Here is an 18,558-nt window from a genome sequence, read left to right as displayed (position 1 = left end):
GAGCCACCGGAGACTATGGATAAAGTGCTGTAGGAGTTGAAAACAGGAGATTATTCCTTCAGCCTGGTTCTGAGACGTTAAGCCACATGATGGATTCAGGCTGCACCTGTACCCACATGCTCTGCCTGCTCTTGTTTAGAGTTACCCCTCCTCTTGTGCTTCAGATCTCAGTGCCTTGGGCCGACTCAGGGACGTGGCTCCACCAGGCGTCTCCACCGTCCTACATCATTAACTCCTCACTCTCTACCGGATCATTTTGGCATGCATGTGCGCACACACACATATACACACAACTGACACAACCCCACATCCTGTGTGACCTACTACCCTATTTCTCTGCTTCTCTTTGTAGAAAAGCACCCTAGAGGGTTGTTTGTATTAGATACGTTCACTTATTTGCTTCCCATTGTCCCAACCCAAGTGGGTCGGGCTTTCGTCCCATCACTCTTATTCATCCACCAAGCAAACATTCATTGAGCACCTACACTGAGCCGACAGTGTTCTCTGTTGGAGAGGCAGCATTTACCAATTCAGTGAAAAGTTCTTGCCCTTGTGGAGCTTACGTTGGGAGGAGAGATAGAAAAGGAATAAGATAAATAAGTAAACTGCTTCTCTGTGGGATGATAAAAGCAATGGAGAAAAATGAAGCAGGAAAAGAAGATGGAGGGTGAATGAGGTGGAGAGGGTGTTCAATTTTAAAGAGGGACGAACGACCTCACTGAGAAGGTGACGCTGGAAGGAGGTGAGGGAGCAAGTCTTGCAGATACGTGGGGGAAATGGGGACGGCCAAGCCAAAGCCCCGAGGAGGGTGTGTGCCTGGTATGCTAGAGAAACAGCAGGAGGCCTCTGTGGCTGCAGCTGAGTGAGAGAGGGGAGTGGTGTGAGGGGAGAATGGGGGGCTAAGATCTTGTATCAGAGAAGGAACTGCCCCTCTCTGGGAGTACAGGGAGGGCTTGATGGGCCATTGCCACCTGGAAGGATGAACAGGATGTCCTCTTGGTGGTTGGAGGTGGCATATCCAGGCAACGCCCGTAGTTTGAAGTAGCTAAAGCCCAGTGCCTTCGTGGAGGAAGAGGAGATGAGCTGGGAAAGGAAGGCAGGTCTGGACCAGGAGGGGCCCAGAATGCCTCTGACATGGCTTTTATCAAGGATGCCAACAGCCCCCATTTTGCCAGACCAGTTGGCCACTTCTCAGACGATATCACGCTTAACCCATCAGCAGGCTTGAGCAGACAAACCACTTTTGTTTGTAATACTTTGTTTCTTGACTTGAGGGACCCCTTGCTCTTTTAGTTTTTCTCCATGTCCCTTGTTAGCTCCTCCTTTGGCTCATCCTGTAACTATTGCATGCCCAGGCTTGCTGCTCTCATCACAGTGTTTCTGAAACGTGTGATAGATGCTCACATGTAGCATGTGGCAAGTGTCCTCACGTCCTGCCTTGAGGTTCTAGACAGCTAACAATAAAAGCCTAGAGACTGTCAAACCTTTCTGGCAGGATTAGTCCATCACCAGCCTCAATACTGTAATAAATTGAGGTGGAGGATGTTGAGAGGTTGGACAGAGTTGTTGGTGCGCTGTGATATTCTCCCTCTGGTCTCAAGTAAAGTGAAGTGGGCTTCAAGAGAACTACTTGGAGAGATTATCTCTGTGTCCTGGAGTCTGAGGCCACAGAATGCAGGGTTAATGTTTACCCAAGGAAGTCTAAAGGCCCAAGAATGAGGTCAGAATGGCTTATCTGGAAGCAGAGCAGAGAGAGCTGCATAGTGAAAGGCTGTCCTTCTAACTGGGCAGGACACTGTTGCCTGGACCTGATGTGGACAATGGGGAGAGCTCCATGAGTCATCCTAAGGGCACCTGTCCTAAGAGGGGTGCCTCACTGAAGCCCAGGCTGAGGGAGAGGATGCCCGGATGGAGGAGGGAATGGCATGGGAGGTCTCCAGTGGAGGGAACCCATATCAGCATCCCAAGAAGGGAGAGCCAGTTCTCGTGCATCTGCCGTCCCAGGGTACCAACAGCAGACACCAACGGCACCCCCTCAGAAGACTACAGACTCGTTTGTCAGCCCCTGGATCCAACCCCGGAAGGGTCAGAGATTAAAGAATAGGAGAAGAGGAGGAGCTGGAGAATAGTGAGAAAGACAGCACCCACCCCTGCTACGTGGGGTCCTACTCCACTGCCCGCACTCCGTCAGGCCGGGGTCAGGGCAGGCTCTGAACTGGGTACGAGTTTGAGAGTTTGGGTATTCAAACCAGGCTGGGCTGGAGTTGTTCGATTAGTAGACTGAACTGGACTTTTTTTGTCAAATGAAGAGCTTCTCTGTTATCTGCCAATAAGTGGAAAAGCTACAAGACTTGCCTGAAATTTCATCCAGGGGTGGAAAAAATAGCTTGCAGATGAAGTTTAAAGGGATAGTGAAAGAAGTGGGTTTATCAATAAACCAGTTACACAGGCACCAACACAGTAGGACGGAAAGCTTGTCCTCGAGCACCAAGATAGACGTTGCCAAAGACAGAAACTCTAGAGCCAGGGGGGTGGTGTGGCCCAGGCAGTGCGACCTTGGCCTGAGGACAGGTGGATCTGGAAGGGGACAGGCTGCCATAGTTTGCAGCCTGTGGGCTCAGGGCGGTTGGGGAAGGTTTCCTTTGAACTGGCAGTCTCTGTCCCTGCGGATGAGGACTCCTGGGGATGTCTGTCAGGGAAGGTAGTAGGGTGGGGTTTCTCTCCTTGAAGCCTGAATGCTGAGCCTGAAGCTGTTGACACCCCCAGTTTCCTCTCAGAGAAGGCTTTTAGCTGCCAGGCTGCTAAACTAAGTTCAGCTGGGCACCCTGACCTGGAGTGAGGGGCTTCCCCTGGGGAGCCCAGAGGCATTGGCTCGGTGCTGCCTAGAGACACAAGGAGAGGTCTGGTGGGGAGTCTGCGAGTTGCTGAGAGATAGCAGCAGAGTTAACAAAGTCCAGAAAGACGAAAGGACACTCAGGTACCTCTCGTGCATCTCAGCCGGAATCTCTCCTATTGAAAGTAGACATCAGCACCCCCGTGGAAATTCAGACCCCTTGGGCTCTGCTCAGAGGGCATTTGAGGAACCACGATACAAAGACTGCATGAAAACAAGATACGTGATTTCCTGGTGCCTGTGAGCTGTCTGGAAAAGAGAAGTGTCTGTGGGCACCAGCCCCTCCCACCTCTGGGCTTGGAGATGGCATCGTGGGGAGTTCTTTTCTGCTGGAGCCCTCTGTGGGAATGCAGCAGAAGCTCCAGACCTGTCTGCTCCCCTGTAGATGGAACACCTGCTGTGTCATTTGAGGAGGTTGGCACATCAAGGGGTGTTCAGAGCCAAGCCTTGGCCTAACCGAGCCTCATACCTGGCTGCTCTGTGCAAAGGTGATTGGGGGTGTGGCTGCTATTCCTGGTGCCAGGCTGGGCAGAGACTCGGGGGCCATGCCATGTTGCTTCTTCCAGGGCCACTGGGGAGGCTCCCTGTAGGTAATGACAGTTCAGGGGTGGAAGAGATCTTAGAGGGGGATCAGCCTGACCCCCTGTCCGATGCCTGGGTTTTCTCTCACCACATTCCCCACCCTGCCCCAACCCCCACCTCCACCCTCACTGTCTGAACACCTCCCCCAGTCCACACCATCCCTGGACTGGGAAAGTCACTCCTTGTTTTGAGCTGAATTTGACTTCTTGGCCCTGGTTCTGTTTTCTGGGCTGCACAGAACAAGTTTGCTCCCTCACCTCATGTTCTCCACGAGTCTTGTCTCCAGAGTGATGATAGGCATACTTCAATTTATTGCACATCACTTTACTGCACTTCGCAGATGTTGCGTTTTTTACAAATTGAAGGTTTATGGCAGCCCTGCATCGAGCAAGGCTATCAGCGCCATTTTTCCAACAGCATTTGCTCACTTCGTGTTTCTGTGTCTCATTTTGGTAATTCTTGCAATATTTCAAACTTTTTTTTTTTTTTTTTTTTGTGAGGAAGATCAGCCCTGAGCTAACATCCATGCTAATCCTCCTCTCTTTGCTGAGGAAGACCGGCTCTGAGCTAACATCTATTGCCAATCCTCCTCCTTTTTGTTCCCCCAAAGCCCCAGTAGATAGTTGTATGTCATAGTTGCACATTCTTCTAGTTGCTGTATGTGGGACGCGGCCTCAGCATGGCCAGAGAAGCAGTATGTCGGTTAGCACCCGGGATCGAACCCGGGCTGCCAGTAGCGGAGCGCACGCACTTAATCGCTAAGCCATGGGGCCGGCCCGATTTCAGACTTTTTCACTACTATTATATTTGGTATGGTGACCTGTGATCAGTGATCTTTGATGTTACTATTGTAATTGTTTTGGGGCGCCACGAATTTTGCCCCTATGAGACAAAGAACTTAATCGATAAATGTTGTGTGTGTTCTGACTGCTCCACTCATCAGCCGTTCCCTCATCTCTCTCCCTCTTCTCGAGCCTCCCTATTTCCTGAGACACAACAATATTGAAATTAGGCCAATTAATTAGGCCAATCCTACAATGGCCTCTAAGTGTTCAAGTGAAAGGAAGAGTTGCATGTCTTTCACTTTAAATCAAAAGCTAGAAATGATTAAGCTTAGTGAGGAAGGCATGTCAAAAGCCTAGATAGGCCTCTTGCACTAAATGGTTAGCCAAGTTGTGAATGCAAAGGTAAAATTCTTGAAGGAAATTAAAAGTGCGACTCCAGTGAACACACAAATGATAAGAAAGAGAAACAGCCCTATTGCTGATATGAAGAAAATTTTAGTAGTCTGGATAGAAGATCAAACCAGCCACAACATTCCCTTAAGCCAAAGCCTAATCCAGAGCAAGGCCCTAACTCTTTTCAATTCTGTGAAGGCTGAGAGAGGTGAGGAAGCTGCAGAAGAAAAGTTTGAAGCTAGCAGAGGTTGGTTCATGAGGTTTAAGGAAAGGAACCGTTTCCATAATGTAAATATGCAAGATGAAGCAGCAATTGCTGATATAGAAGCTGCAGCAAGTTATCCAGAAGATCTAGCTAAGATAATCAAGGTGGCTACATTAAACAACAGATTTTCAGTGTAGACAAAACAGGCTTTTATTGGAAGAAGATGTCTTTCATAGCTAGAGAGGAGAAGTCAATGCCTGGCTTCAAAGCTTCAAAGGACAGGCTGACTCTCTCGTTAGGGGCTAATGCAGCTGGTGACTTTAAGTTGAAGTCAATGCTCATTTACCATTCCAAAAATCCTAGGGCCCTTAAGCATTATGCTAAATCTACTCTGCCTGTGCTCTATAAATGCAACAACAAAGCCTGGATGACAGCACATCTGTTTACAGCACGGTTTACTGAATATTTTAAGCCCACTGTTGAGACCTACTGCTCAGAAAAAAATGACTCCTTTCAGAGTATTACTGCTCATTGACAATGCACCTGGGAACCGAAGAGCTCTGATGGAGATGTGCAATAAGTTTTAATGTTGTTTTTCATGTCTGCTAACACGACACCCATTCTGCACCCATGGATCAAGGAGTAATTTCAACTTTCAAGTCATATTATTTAAGAAATACATTTCATAAGGCTAATAGCTGCCATCGATAGTGATTCCTCTCATGGACCTGGGCAAAGTAAATTGAAAACCTTCTGGAAAAGATTCACCTAGATGCCATTAAGAACATTCGTGATTCATGGGCAAAGCTCAAAATATCAACATTAACAGGAGTTTGGAAGAAGTTGATTCCAACCCTCATGGATGACTTTGAGGGGTTCAAGACTTCAGTGGAGGAAGTAACTGCAGATGTGGTGGAGACAGCAAGAGAACTAGAATTAGAAGTGGAGCCTGAAGATGTGACTGAATTGCTGCAATCTCATGACAAAACTTTAACAGATGAGGAGTTGCTTCTTATGGATGAGCAAAGAAAGTGGTTTCTTGAGATGGAATCCAATCCTGGTGAAGATGCTGTGAAGATTGTTGAGATGACAACAAAGGATTTAGAATATTACATAAACTTAGTTGATAAAGCAGGGTCAGAGTTTGAGAGGATTGACTCTCATTTTGAAAGAAGTTCTACTGTGGGTAAAAAGCTATCAAACGGCATCACGTACTACAGAGAAATCGTTCATGAAAGGAAGAGTCAATTGATGCGGTAAACTACATTGTTGTCTTATTTTAAGAAATTGCCACAGCCACCCCAGCCTTCAGCAACCAACACCCTAATCAGTCAGTGGCCATCAACATCAAGGCAAGACCCTCCACCAGCAAAAAGATTATGACTTGATGAAGGCTCAGATGATGGTTAGCATTTTTTAGCAATGAATTATTTTTTAATTAAGGTATATACATTGTTTTTTTAGACATGATGCTATTTTACACTTAATAGACTACAGTATAGCGTAAACATAACTTTTATATGCACTGGGAAACCAAAAAATTTGTGTGACTCACTTTATTGCAACATTCGCTTTATTGCGGTGGTCTGGAACCAAACTCGCAACATCTCTGAGGTGTGCCTGTATCTCCAGCACCTTTGGCCCCATTTGACATGGTCCCTTCACCGTTCTCTCTTACAGCCCTCTGACATTGCATGATGCAGGTCCTCTAGTCATGGGGTTAGGGTCTCCTGGTTTGAGGCTCAGCCCAACCCATGGAGAACCTTCCACTGCCGACATATGCTGACCATCCTTGTGCTTCCTACTCTGGCCTTTGTTGGGGATATTTGCTTCGGTTTGAGTTGTATGTGCCCCGGGCAAGCCTTCGGCTGAGAGTGGGTGTTTCTCTATCACTTCATCCTCTGGCAGCTACTCCTGTCCCCTTGTAAGATGCATCACTACTCATGCACCACTAAGAAAAGTCGCTGCCAATTAAATTACGACTGACAGTGTTTAATTTTCACATCGATTGTAGTTCATCCGTATGGTGGAAAAAATATGTCATAGAACAGATGAAATGTGGTAATACAACCTGCCTCATGATGCAAGGACTAATGAGATAACGCACAAGTGCTCAGCACAGTGTGAAGCACAGTAAACACTCAATAAATGACGTCTCCTTCTATTCAGATCCTCCAGCAGCTCACCACTGCCCCCAAGCAGCCTCCTGCCCACTCCAGCCTCCCGTCCCACCACCCCCTTATGCCTTTGCTCTGCCTCCAGTGGCTTACAGTGGCACCCTCGTCCCTCTTCCTGAAGTGCCCCATCCCCAGGGCCCCCTCTGGTTGATGCCCTCAGCTGTCACTACCTTTGGACAGTCTTCCCTGACCGCCCCACCTTGTATGCAGCATCCCACCTCCCACAAGTTTCCGTGCAGCAAATACCCCCTGTATTGTTTGCTGACTCATCTGCCTGCTTCCCAAAAATGTGACTCTTTGAGAACAGGGGCTGAGTTATTACTTTTGTGTCTCCAGTTCTCAGCACAGTGTCAGAATGTGATAGAGGCCCAAGAAATGTTTGCTGAGTGAGTGACATTTTTTCATGGTTAATAATACCTGAATTTGTGTAGCGTTTTATAGTTTAACAGGTTTTTTTTTTATAATTTTATTTATTTATTTTTTTCCCCCAAAGCCCCAGTAGATAGTTGTATGTCATAGCTGCACATCCTTCTAGTTGCCGTATGTGGGACGCGGCCTCAGCATGGCCAGAGAAGCGGTGTGTCCGTACACATCTGGGATCCGAACCCAGGCCACCAGCAGCGGAGCTTGCACACTTAACCGCTAAGCCACGGGGCCGGCCCTAACAGGTTTTTTAAAAAAAAATTTCCTCATTCCATTAGCCTGAGCAGGTCAGGACAGGTGGTGATGTCCTTGTTTCCAACTGTGGCTGGAAAAGCTGGCACTCGTTAAGGATGCACCTGAGTGCCCAGAGCCTGGTCAGTGACTCAGCTGGAAGTAGAGCCCGGCCCTGGACTCTTACCAACTTGGGGGTGATGGGCCCTTGGCTTAGGACAGAGGTCGCAAGCTGGCAGCCTGCTGGTCACGTGTGGCCTGTGGATGTGCTTTGGCTCACACGGTGTTTTTTTAAATGTGAATAAGTTGCCAACACTTAAAAAAAATTAGGAAATTTTACACAGAAATCCCAATTACAAGCTTAAAAATCTAAGCATCTGGGGCCGCCCAGTGGCGCAAGCAGTTAGGTGCGCGCGCTCCGCTGCAGTGGCCCGGGGTTCACTGGTTCGGATCCCGAGTGCGCACCGACGCACCGCTTGTCAGGCCATGCTGTGGTGGTGTCCTATATAAAGTGGAGGAAGATGGGCACAGATGTTAGCCCAGGGGCCAGTCTTCCTTGACAAAAAAAGAGGAGGATTGGCAGACGTTAGCACAGGGCTGATCTCCTCAGGAAAAAAAAAATCTAAGCATCTGGCAACTGTAGGCTTACGCACGGGCGAGGGCTGGCAGGGGTTGAGAGGCCAGGCATGTGACCCCCCAAGTCCCCATCCTTCTCATCATCTGATGAGATGAGGCCCACATGCCTGGCCCTGGTAGGAATCGAGTTTGCAACCTCTGCTTAAAGAAGGAGTCCTGCCAGGGAGGCACTGGGGCTCCTGGTTGTGTCTATGGCACTTAGTCTGGTGCTTGATATGTCATCAGTGAGCAATTAGGGGTCAGAGAAGGGGAAGAGACAACTGTCAGAGAGGTTGGGTACAGTGCCCCAGAGCTAAAGGAACAGAAGCACTGCAGACATACCAGGCACCAGACTAAGCACTGCAGAACCACCTGCAGGTGGCGCAGCCTGGGTGGGCCTCCTGAGACCACCCCCTGCAGCTGTGAGTAAGGCCCAGGCTTTGGCAGGGACTCGGGGCCAGCTCCCCGCCTTGGTCCTGGTCCTTTTCCTGGAGGCAGGGTGGGAAGGAGTGGGGTGAAGCAGCTCCTCTCTCCTCCCCAGGACAAAGGGGATGATGGGGTCAAGGAACTGGACAGCTTGAAGAGTGATCGACTGAGAACCATCCAGCTCAACGTCTGCAAAAGCGAGGAGGTGGAGAAAGCAGTGGAGACCGTCCGCTCGAGCCTGGGGGACCCTGAAAAAGGTAGGGGCACCTGGGGGGTGGCTGGGCAGTGCACAGGCCATTCCGAGGGCGCCCTTCCTAAATGTCCCCCTCCATTTGCTGGTATCCTGCCAAAGACCACCTTCCTTATTGTTCAAGTTCTTCCTCCTGCCCAGTAGGAGGAGAAGTGGGTTAAATTAGACACACCTGTGCAGTAAGGCAGTGTGAAATAAAGCCCGAGGTGATTTCAGAATCTACAGGAGTGATGAATGGATGTGCGCTGGTGCAGGTCAGTTCAGCCAACGCTCATTGAACGCCTACTCTGGGCCAGGTGCTGGGCCGGCTTTTGGGGACAAGAAGATGTCCAAGACACAGTCCCTGTCCCCGAAGACCTCACAGTTCATTGAGGGGCTGACCCAGGTGGTTCCTCATCCCCTCTTAGGGAGCAGCACGGGACAGAGGGACGTAATGCAGTCTTGGGGTGGGATGGGGAACAGGTCAGTTAGGGCAGATTGTGGCAGAGATGACAAGTCAGGGGTCAAGTCTGGTGGAGGTGGTAGCAGCAAATGAAGTTGGGAGGGAGGTCGTCCAGGGCCTGGGGCACCAGGCGAGGGAGCGTGGCTGCTTTCTTGAGGGCAGTGGGAAGCACTGAAGGGCATTTCCCGAGGGGAATGACCTGCTCAGACCCGGGAAAGCTCACTCTGGGGACTGTGGTGAGTGTGGAGGGCAGATTTAAGGGAGAGTATGAGTGCGAGGGTCCTGAGTGAAGGCAGTGGACGCTGGGAAAGAGGAGGGATCAGACTCGAGGCGTATTGAGAAGACAGAGCTGGCTGGACTTGGTGACTGATGCCCATGGGGATGCGGAAGAGGCAAGACATCTGTCTCCTGGACACCTGGTGCCCTTTGCTGGAGGAGCAGGTTGAGGGATGGAGAGACGCTGAAGTGCCCATGGGACGCCCAGGGGGAGTGTCCGGACTGGAGATCAGGTGTCCAGAGTCGGAGGTGAGACTAGGAGTGGAGGAGATGCAAGGAGGGACTCTTGAGGACCATGAGCAATTAGGGATTGGAGAAAGGGAACAGACAACTGTCAGAGAGGTTGGGTACAGTGCCCCAGAGCTAAAGAAACAGTTTGGGGGACAGTAGTCAACAGGGTCACATTCTGCAGAAAGTTCCCGTAACATAAAGACGCAAGTGTCCTCCCAGTTCAGCCCATGGAGGATCTTGGTGGAGGGGCTCTGTTGTAGAGCAGAGGGAAGGGGACGCCATTCATGTAGAACACTGAGTGATGGTGCTGCCTGGAGAAGCCAGTCTGGTCTACTCACTTCATCTGTGATACATACCTGTGAGCTTCCTGACAGCCCAGGCAGAAAGGGTATGCCTCATTCAGCTCTCTGCTTTCCCACAGCGTGGGGTGGGGGCAGCTCTCCTGAGTGGTGACTTCAGTCGCTGGGAGGAGGGAAGTGGGTAGAGTGACCAGGGCCTGTGCTGGGCACTCTGCTGAGCATTATCAGTCAGGTGGAGTGCTGTCATCCCCAGCAGCTGCCTCAGAAGCTCTTGTGCTGTGCGGCTATCAGAGAAGCTGTTGCTTGGACTGCCAACCTGTCACCGATGCGTCACCTTGTCAGCCCTGTGCCCCACCCCCTACAGCAGGCTCTGCTCTCTGAGGAGACGCCTGTGAGTGCCTGAGCCCACTGAACATCTGTTTAGTAATGAACAGGCAGAGCCAGGGCTCCTGTCCCATTAAGAAAAGGCAGGCTGGGTCCCACTGGGATGATTACCAGCTTGGAAGGTACAGCCTGCATCACCCCCTCCCCGGTGGTAAACCCTCCTCCTTCCCTGGTGGCCGGGGTGTTGTCTTCATAAACTATTATGCGGGAAAACAGCTGCAGTCAGCTCCGTAAAGCCCTTCATTACAGCCTGTGGGTGTGTGGTGATTTCACATGCCCATGGAAAGGAATCGTCACTGTAAACTGAGCACCGAGTGGGGCTGCACCAGGGCTGGGGGCTGCTCTGGCCCTGGTCCTTCTCCCTTGCCACCAGAGCAGAATCACCTCCATTCCTTGCACTGGTCTGGCCAGTTAGCCTAACAGGCAAGGGAGCCCAGGGGGAGGCGCTCAGCCCCCTGCCCCTGGATTGGGCGCAAGCTCCAGCACCACCCCTGACGCATAAACGTTTCCCTGCTGCCTTTTCCACAGGACGCATTCCATTTAGGGCTGATAAACCACTCACCATGACCTTACTTACTAATACTGCATTTTTTGGAAAAAGATCTGAAAATTTTTAGGTCTGAAAAAGAAAATAAATCTGTCAGATACGTGGTTGCGCAGGTCTCTCTCTCCCCATCCCTCCCTCCGCCCCCACCGCTCCCCCACCCACCCCCAGCGCCCCCCCACCCACCCCCAGCGCCCCAAGGGCTTTTTCCTGGCAAAGCAGCTGCATTCTCCCCTTCTCTGGCAATGCTGTCTCTGAACTCCAGGTGGCGCCCTCCCAGAGCTTTCAGGTGGCTGCTTCTGACTCACACTCCACCCAGGCTGGAACCTTCCAGGAGACAAGTGGAGGGCACATTTTGATGGCGAGTTTGCTGCCCTTCACCCTGGCTCTGTGGAACAGTTGCTGCCAAAGCCAGGGGAGCCAGCCGCGGGGGTGAGATGAAGGGGATAGTCTGATGAGAGTGGGCGAGCCATCTGCCACCAGCCCTCTGCTCCCCAGCAGGACTCTGAGGGACTGGACGTCTGGAGCCTGCAACCAGCTCTCCCCACTCCCACCTCAGGGAAGGGCCCAGAGAGTGGGCCAACCAGCAGGTTGTGGGCATGGTCTGATCTTGAAGCCACTTACTCGCAGGCAGTAAGCATTTGTTGAGTGCCTGCTGTATGGTTGTTAGCGTGCTGAGCACCAGAGGGGTATGACTTGGCAGGAGGAGTTTTTGGTTGGACACCAGCCAAGTGGAAGTCAGTGGCTTCATGGCAGGAACGGTTACAGCACTGGGGACAATATGTCATGGACAGGGAAGACCCTGTTATCTGGGACAACCTTGGTCGGGGAGCGAGAAGACTGGATTTACTCTGAGCTTCACCTCTTACTGGAAGTGTGACCTTAGGCTTGTACCTTCACCTGTGTGGGCTTCAGTTTGCCCATGTGTGAAGTGGGAAAAGTGCTCCCGGCGCCATCCAGTGCTCACACCTAGATCCACCCGCTGTAGGAGCATGTGTGGAATTCAACAGAAAACTGCTCTCAGGCTGAGGGGTGGGGGAGCTGAGCAGAGGCAGGAGGGCCACAATGTCAGAGAGTGGCGGGCTGTTCAGGCTTCAGGAGGGCAGAACACGTGACAGGGAGTGGGTGAGAAGCGTGGAAAAGGAGGCCTCGCATACCACGCTAGGAAAGGGCACCATCGGAGCAGGAAGGGACTGACAGAGGAGGAGAGTCTGGCTGAGGGGATCCATGAGGATGGAGGTGGAGGAGAGACGGAGACCGGGAGACCTGGGAGAGGCTTCTAGTATAGGAGGGCAGTGACAAGGATCCAAACTCATGCTGTGGACCCAGGAATGAAGACACCGATTCTAGTGACACAGCAAAGGAAGCCAGTGACAGCACAGGGTTAAGCACGAGAGCTGTGTCCTCACACAGACCTGAGTCCTAACTCCATCCTGTCCACCTGTTAGCTGCGTGACATTGAGCAAGGCGCTTAACCTCTCTGAGCCTCAGTTACCTCATCCAGATATGGGACAATTCAGTGTCTGCTTTATGGGTTGGTGTGAGGATCAGATGAATTCATGGATGCAACGTACTTGTACTTCGTTCAGGGCCTGGCAGCTGTCCTTTCGATCCTTATCAGTAATATCAACAGTCCTCGGTGACTCATTAGATGCGGGAGAAGTGAAGGAGCCAGAGGAGTCAAAGATGAAAGTGAAACCATTAACAAAGAAGAGGACTGGATGTGTTGGTGTGGGTAGGGTGGGTTGGGGACCTGTGGGCCGTTCCAGGTAAAGTGACCATCAGGAGGAGGAGACTGGAGTTAGGAGAGAGCCCCGACTCCCGAGGGGCGCGTGGGAACCGTGGATGCGGAGGTGATGCTGGGGCTGCTGCGGGCAGACAGCTGTGGTCCAGGCCAGCGGGAACGTTGGGAGTGCACTCAGAATGTTGGCTGAGGACTCCAGAGAGCTCCTGCGTCCACAGACTGCTACTACCTATCAAGTCAGGCGAGCTGTAATCCAGGAGCCGTGTGCTTTCAAGTTCAATTGCACCTTTTTGGATATCAGTGTCAGATGTAATTAATTTTTAGATGGAAAAAAAGACTGTATTTTAGGTCGTGTGATACTGTCCCATATGACTCAAACACAAAGCAGCTGGAAAACTCCATGAATTTAAAGAAGACAAGGCTGCCTAAGCACAGAGTGTAATTTGAGAGAAGATGACCTAGGACAAGACACTGGGGGACACCTGTGTCTAGGGGGGCAGGTAAAAGAAAGGTGCCAGTGAGGATGGAGGAGGTGCTTGGGTATTATGAATGTCAGGGAGGAGTGAGTGTCAGGAACCAAGAGCAGTGCTCATATTGTGGAAAGGTTGAGGAGAGTGGAGACGGGGTGGTGCCCTTAGCATGTGGCGCCTGGACACCCTGGAGTGAGGTAGGGCTGGGACCCGGAAGGCCAGGGAAATGGGGAATTGGTGAGCGAGGCTTGTGTTCTCAGGAGCCTGGCCGCCGAGGAAGGAGAGCAGACAGTGGCGTGACAGTGGGTTAAGAGAAGTTTCTTTCTTTAGGATATGGAGACATGGTGTTTGTATTCATCTGACAAACATTTATTTTATTTTTTTTATTTTTATTTTTTAATTTTTTGTGAGGAAGATCAGCCCTGAGCTAACATCCGTGCTAATCCTCCTCTTTTTGCTGAGGAAGACCGGCTCTGAGCTAACATCTATTGCCAATCCTCCTCCTTCCTCCCCCCCGCCAAAGCCCCAGTAGATAGGTGTATGTCATAGCTGCACATCCTTCTAGTTGCTGTATGTGGGACGCGGCCTCAGCATGGCCGGAGAAGCGGTGCGTTGGTGCGCGCCCTGGATCCGAACCCAGGCCGCCAGTAGCGGAGCGTGCGCACTTAACCACTAAGCCATGGGGCCGGCCCTGACAAACATTTATTAAGCACCTAATATGTGCAACGTTGAAGGGAAGGAGCTGGAGGCAAGGGAAGGGTTGAAGTTGCATAAAAGAGAGAGGATTGGTGGCTTATGGTGGTTTGGTAGGGGGAGGGGGAAGTGTCAGCCTTGGCAAGTGGAGAGAGGCCTCCTGCTCTTCTGGGAAGAGGAGACAGGGGAAGACTCTGGGAAGTCTGGGGGGTGGGGTGGGGGGCAGCTGTAGGGGGCTGGAGTGGCTGTGAGAGGGTAACTTCAGCTCAGCCGCTGCGCTGGAGAGTGGGAGTGAGAACTTCAGGAGCACTTGGTTAACTAGCAATTTCCTTTCCCTAATAAATGTCCTTAACTCTCCGTAATTGAAGGAGCCGGCACCAGAGGTCAGGTGACGAAGCTTTAATTTGGGTAACACGGAAGGAAAGCAGCTAGAGACCAATTACTCTGTCATTTACACAAACTCATTTCCGTGATTAACTTGGAAAGTGAAGCAGGGCCCGAGTTCCCACAGGCAGGGGGACAGCCCCGGGAGGGCCACTCTGCCCTGAGGCTGCGCCTGGGGAAGGAGCACAGCTGGATGGGGCTTTCATGGCCAAGGCAGACTAAACCCTGAGGGTTTCCGCAACAAAGAGGCAAGGCCCGGCTCTGTTCTGACGCTCCAGCCCATCCAGCCAAAACGTGGCTGCCTCCTCACTGCCGCTTCCCCCAGTTCAGCTCTGCCTCTGCCGTACTGGGCACACTGCAGCTGGTCCTTTCCCCCCAGGGCCTCTGTTTCCCTAGCCCTAACATTAGTCATCAGACTATAAGTGTACTCCAAGCCACCTTCCAGCACCAACGTTCTGTGTCTGCAGAAGCCAGCTGTCCCTTAGCTGGTCTTGCAGTAAATGGTCAACCCAAGTGTGCTCAGAGAGTGGACATTTGCTCCGACCCTGTACTCAGTCCCGTAGGACCACAGAGGCTGAGGGGTGTTCTCCACCTGCAAAGACCGGGTGTATACACATAGGATATTGATGAACAGGTTACTGGGTCTCAGGGGCTTACCACAGGATAACCAACAAACAGTGCATGGTTCAGAGAAGGGAGACCAGGGAATGGAGTAATTGTGAGGTGTGTCTCAGTGGGGAGCAGGACTGGGGCCTGACCCCAGGTCAAGGCTTGGCTGAGCCTCTAACTTGGACACTGGGTCCACTTTCTGGTCCTCCAGAGAGGGCTTGGCCTGGTTTCTGGCAAGAGAGAGAATGCAGGCGAAGGCTCAGAGGCAGAGATGCAGTAAGAGGTCCCTGGGTGCAGGGTGTGGGATGAATGGATGAAATAGAGTGAGTGAGATGAGGTGGACTCCAGGCTGGGGGCACCCAGCAGGGCTGGGTCATGATGGGCCCAGAGAATCGACGAAGGCAGAAGAAACATAAGGATTGGACTTTCTAGACTTAAGGGAGGGTCACAGCCAGCACACTAGGCCTCTCTGTCTCCTGTTATTCTTGGTGACTCTAGCAAAGTGTCCCGAGAACCTTAGGCAAGAAGCTGGCAAGTCATGGGGGAAAGGGATGAGAGTGGGGAGGGGAACGGGCTACAGGCTGGTGGGTGCTGTCTGAGGCTGAGCCCACATGGTGACTGTGGTTCTGTGCCCCCGTCCAGGCATGTGGGGCCTGGTTAACAATGCGGGCATCTCGACGTTTGGGGAGGTGGAGTTCACCAGCATGGAGACCTACAAAGAGGTGGCGGAGGTGAACCTCTGGGGCACCGTGCGGATGACAAAATCCTTTCTCCCCCTCATCCGAAGGGCCAAAGGTGAGTTGGAGAGGGACCTTCTTCCTGCCCCCTGGACCTGCCCCACCTTTTCATCTTTGCTCAGAATGGAAATAGGTCTCAGCAGATCCGACATCTACAGCCCAGGGAGGCTGAGCACATGACTCCCAAAGGCCACGTGGGGCCTGTGGATGGTGTTGAGCGGAGGTGCCCAGGCCAACCGGCCGGAAAGGGAGGTGTAGTTTTCAGAAAGTAGAGCAGGTAAGAGATCAGCAGTCTATACACCAAAGACTAAAAGATTACAGTGGTAATGCCACTCTGGGAACCTAATCCAGAGAGATCACCACCCTGGTGCACAGAGCTGTGTGTACACATCACGTATCCATAGGGGTGTGGTTAAGTAAATTTTGGTATATCCATTCTGTGGGTTACTATGCCGTAATTAAAAAATGAGACAATTGTGGTAGTAAGTAAAAATAATAATAATAACCAAGATTAGAAATTTCGAAAACAGACAAAACACCCAAACCATGTTAGGTAGCCAAATGCAAGCAAACCACCTAAGAAGTCAATGAGTCAGATTTTCTCCGTAAAATAGCAAACAGTTATGGTAAAAAGGGGAAGATCCACATGATCTATCCCAAAGTCCCCACAATGACAGAATGAACCCAGAGAGCCCCTGTGGGATTTTAGAAGAAAACCTCAACCCTGCAGTGACTTCTAACTTAGAGGTTTCTGAGAGGTGCCTCCCCACAGTGCCCAGGATGGGGCCGCACCTTAACTTCCGGGTGCACACCCAAGGCCAGTGGGTCCCAGGTCTGGCTGGGCTGGGTGGGCTCCACTGCCACCCCGCTGCCCCCAGGGCTGGGAGAAGCTGTAGTCTGCTCCCAGCACCCCCAGGCTGGGCCTGTGGGAGAGCCTCTCCAGGTGGCTACTCTATCCCTGTGCCTGAGACTCTGCCCACATGTCCTAGCCCTGAAGTCGGGTTCAGAACCCTGCCCCTGCTCCTGCCCCTGCCTGGTTGCAGATTGAGCCCTACCAGGTGATAACAATTTGGGGTGAAAATGCAATGGGAGCGAGACACAGCTTAGTTATATGTTGTCCATTATACTGTGCCCTCCTGGCATACAGGCCTGCTTCCCACTCATTTCCCCTCCCCTGTCTGGCCCTGCACAGCCGGCTCCCCGGGAAACATCGGGGATGCTGATGCTGATGTGTGGGCCTGAGCTGGCCTTGACTTCAAATGGAAAGGCCTCCTGACCCAGGGTGGTTCAGAAGGCCAGGCCCCAGCCTGGCAGGCAGCAAAACAAGTATCAGGGGCCAGGGGGCCAGGTTCCAGCCAGGTCTCCAGAAACATGCCAGGCCCCAGGCCCTCTGCCCCACCAGGCAGTGACCCCTGAGCAGGTGTTTGCTCTCTTCCTCTGCAGGCCGCGTCGTCAACATCAGCAGCATGCTGGGCCGCATGGCCAACCCAGCCCGCTCCCCATACTGCATCACCAAGTTCGGGGTGGAGGCTTTCTCTGACTGCCTGCGCTACGAGATGCACTCGCTGGGCGTGAAGGTCAGTGTGGTGGAACCCGGCAACTTCATCGCTGCCACCAGCCTCTACAGCCCTGAGCGCATCCAGGCCATTGCCAACAAGATGTGGGACGAGCTGCCCGAGGTGGTGCGCAAAGACTACGGCAGGAAGTACTTTGATGAGAAGATCGCCAAGATGGAGACCTATTGCAACAGTGGCTCCACAGACACGTCCCCCGTCATCAACGCTGTCACCCACGCCCTGACCGCCTCCACCCCCTACACCCGCTACCACCCCATGGACTACTACTGGTGGCTGCGAATGCAGATCATGACCCACTTGCCTGGAGCAGTCTCTGACAAGATCTACATACACTGAAGAGTTCGACAGTAGCCTCTGTTGGGGAGCCCCAGTGAGAGAAGGGGAGGGAGGGAGGAGGAAGGAGCTTGTGTGGTCACCTCTTGCTTACCCACTTGTGGATTCTCCGCAGTCCCAGGAGGAATCACTACCAGTTTTAGCGTTAACCAAAGCGGGTAGCCCAGCCTGACTTGTGTGCACAGTGAGTGGCTGGGCCTTCTCAATCGGTGCGGAGGGGCGGGCAGGGCCCCTAAACCTCAGGGCAGACATGGGGCATCCATCTTTTTGGAGGTGATTTCATACAAAGATTTGGGGTAAACATCTTTATATTAAAAACAGATTTATTATCAAGTAGAATCCAAATCCTTTACATTTTTAAGCCAAAACATCAGTTCAAAAAATTTTCCTCATTTGATTCTTAAGCCAGTCTCATGAGTAAAAGGACAGATATATTTTTTCTTAGCCCAAAGAGGATACATGAACAATCCTTTTATTGCTTATAAATGGTCCAAGTAGTGTGTTCCTGCCTCTGCTGTAGAAACACTTCACGTTTCATGTCCCAGGGCTACTCTGGATCCAATCTAAGAATCTTCTGCTGAGTTCTGAGTCCTCGCCTGAGCCATGCATACCGTGTGCCCATTGTGTACCTCTTTGCATGTCCATGGTGCTGGTGTGTGTGGCCCCTAGCCAGTGATTCAGAGCTGACTGTGAAGGGGGTGAGGAAATTCTGGAGATTTCCATTTGAGATATCTCCAACCTCTCTGAAGACTTAGGACAAACTTGTGTGGAGGTGCTCTTTTGCTAAGAGGGAAGTTTGTTTCTGGTTTGGGTCTGCTTGGTTTTGTCTGGGGTGGGACCCGTGTTAATGGGGCA

General features: G+C 51.7%; 1 protein-coding gene across 2 annotated transcripts in view; it reads left to right on the top strand.

Moving 5' to 3' along the window:
- The window catches only part of BDH1 (3-hydroxybutyrate dehydrogenase 1), a 43,478-nt gene extending 25,442 nt beyond the window's left edge, over positions 1–18,036 (top strand). The window contains exons 5-7 of one of the 2 annotated variants that reach the window (XM_004424551.3): positions 8,846–8,987; positions 15,699–15,851; positions 17,237–18,036. In XM_004424551.3, the coding sequence (XP_004424608.1) occupies positions 8,846–8,987; positions 15,699–15,851; positions 17,237–17,706 (765 nt within the window). In that variant the 3' untranslated portion in view covers positions 17,707–18,036. The remainder of the gene's footprint in view (positions 1–8,845; positions 8,988–15,698; positions 15,852–17,236) is intronic. The other variant, XM_087439828.1, reaches the window with a different exon arrangement.
- The last annotated feature ends 522 nt before the right edge of the window (positions 18,037–18,558 follow it).

Source organism: Ceratotherium simum, chromosome 15 (genome assembly GCF_057802395.1).
Source record: "Ceratotherium simum simum isolate JZ-2026a chromosome 15, ASM5780239v1, whole genome shotgun sequence".
In the NCBI taxonomy this organism is placed as follows: domain Eukaryota; kingdom Metazoa; phylum Chordata; class Mammalia; order Perissodactyla; family Rhinocerotidae; genus Ceratotherium; species Ceratotherium simum.
Note: the sequence above shows the minus strand (reverse complement) of the source record. Positions and strands in the feature narration are given on the sequence as shown.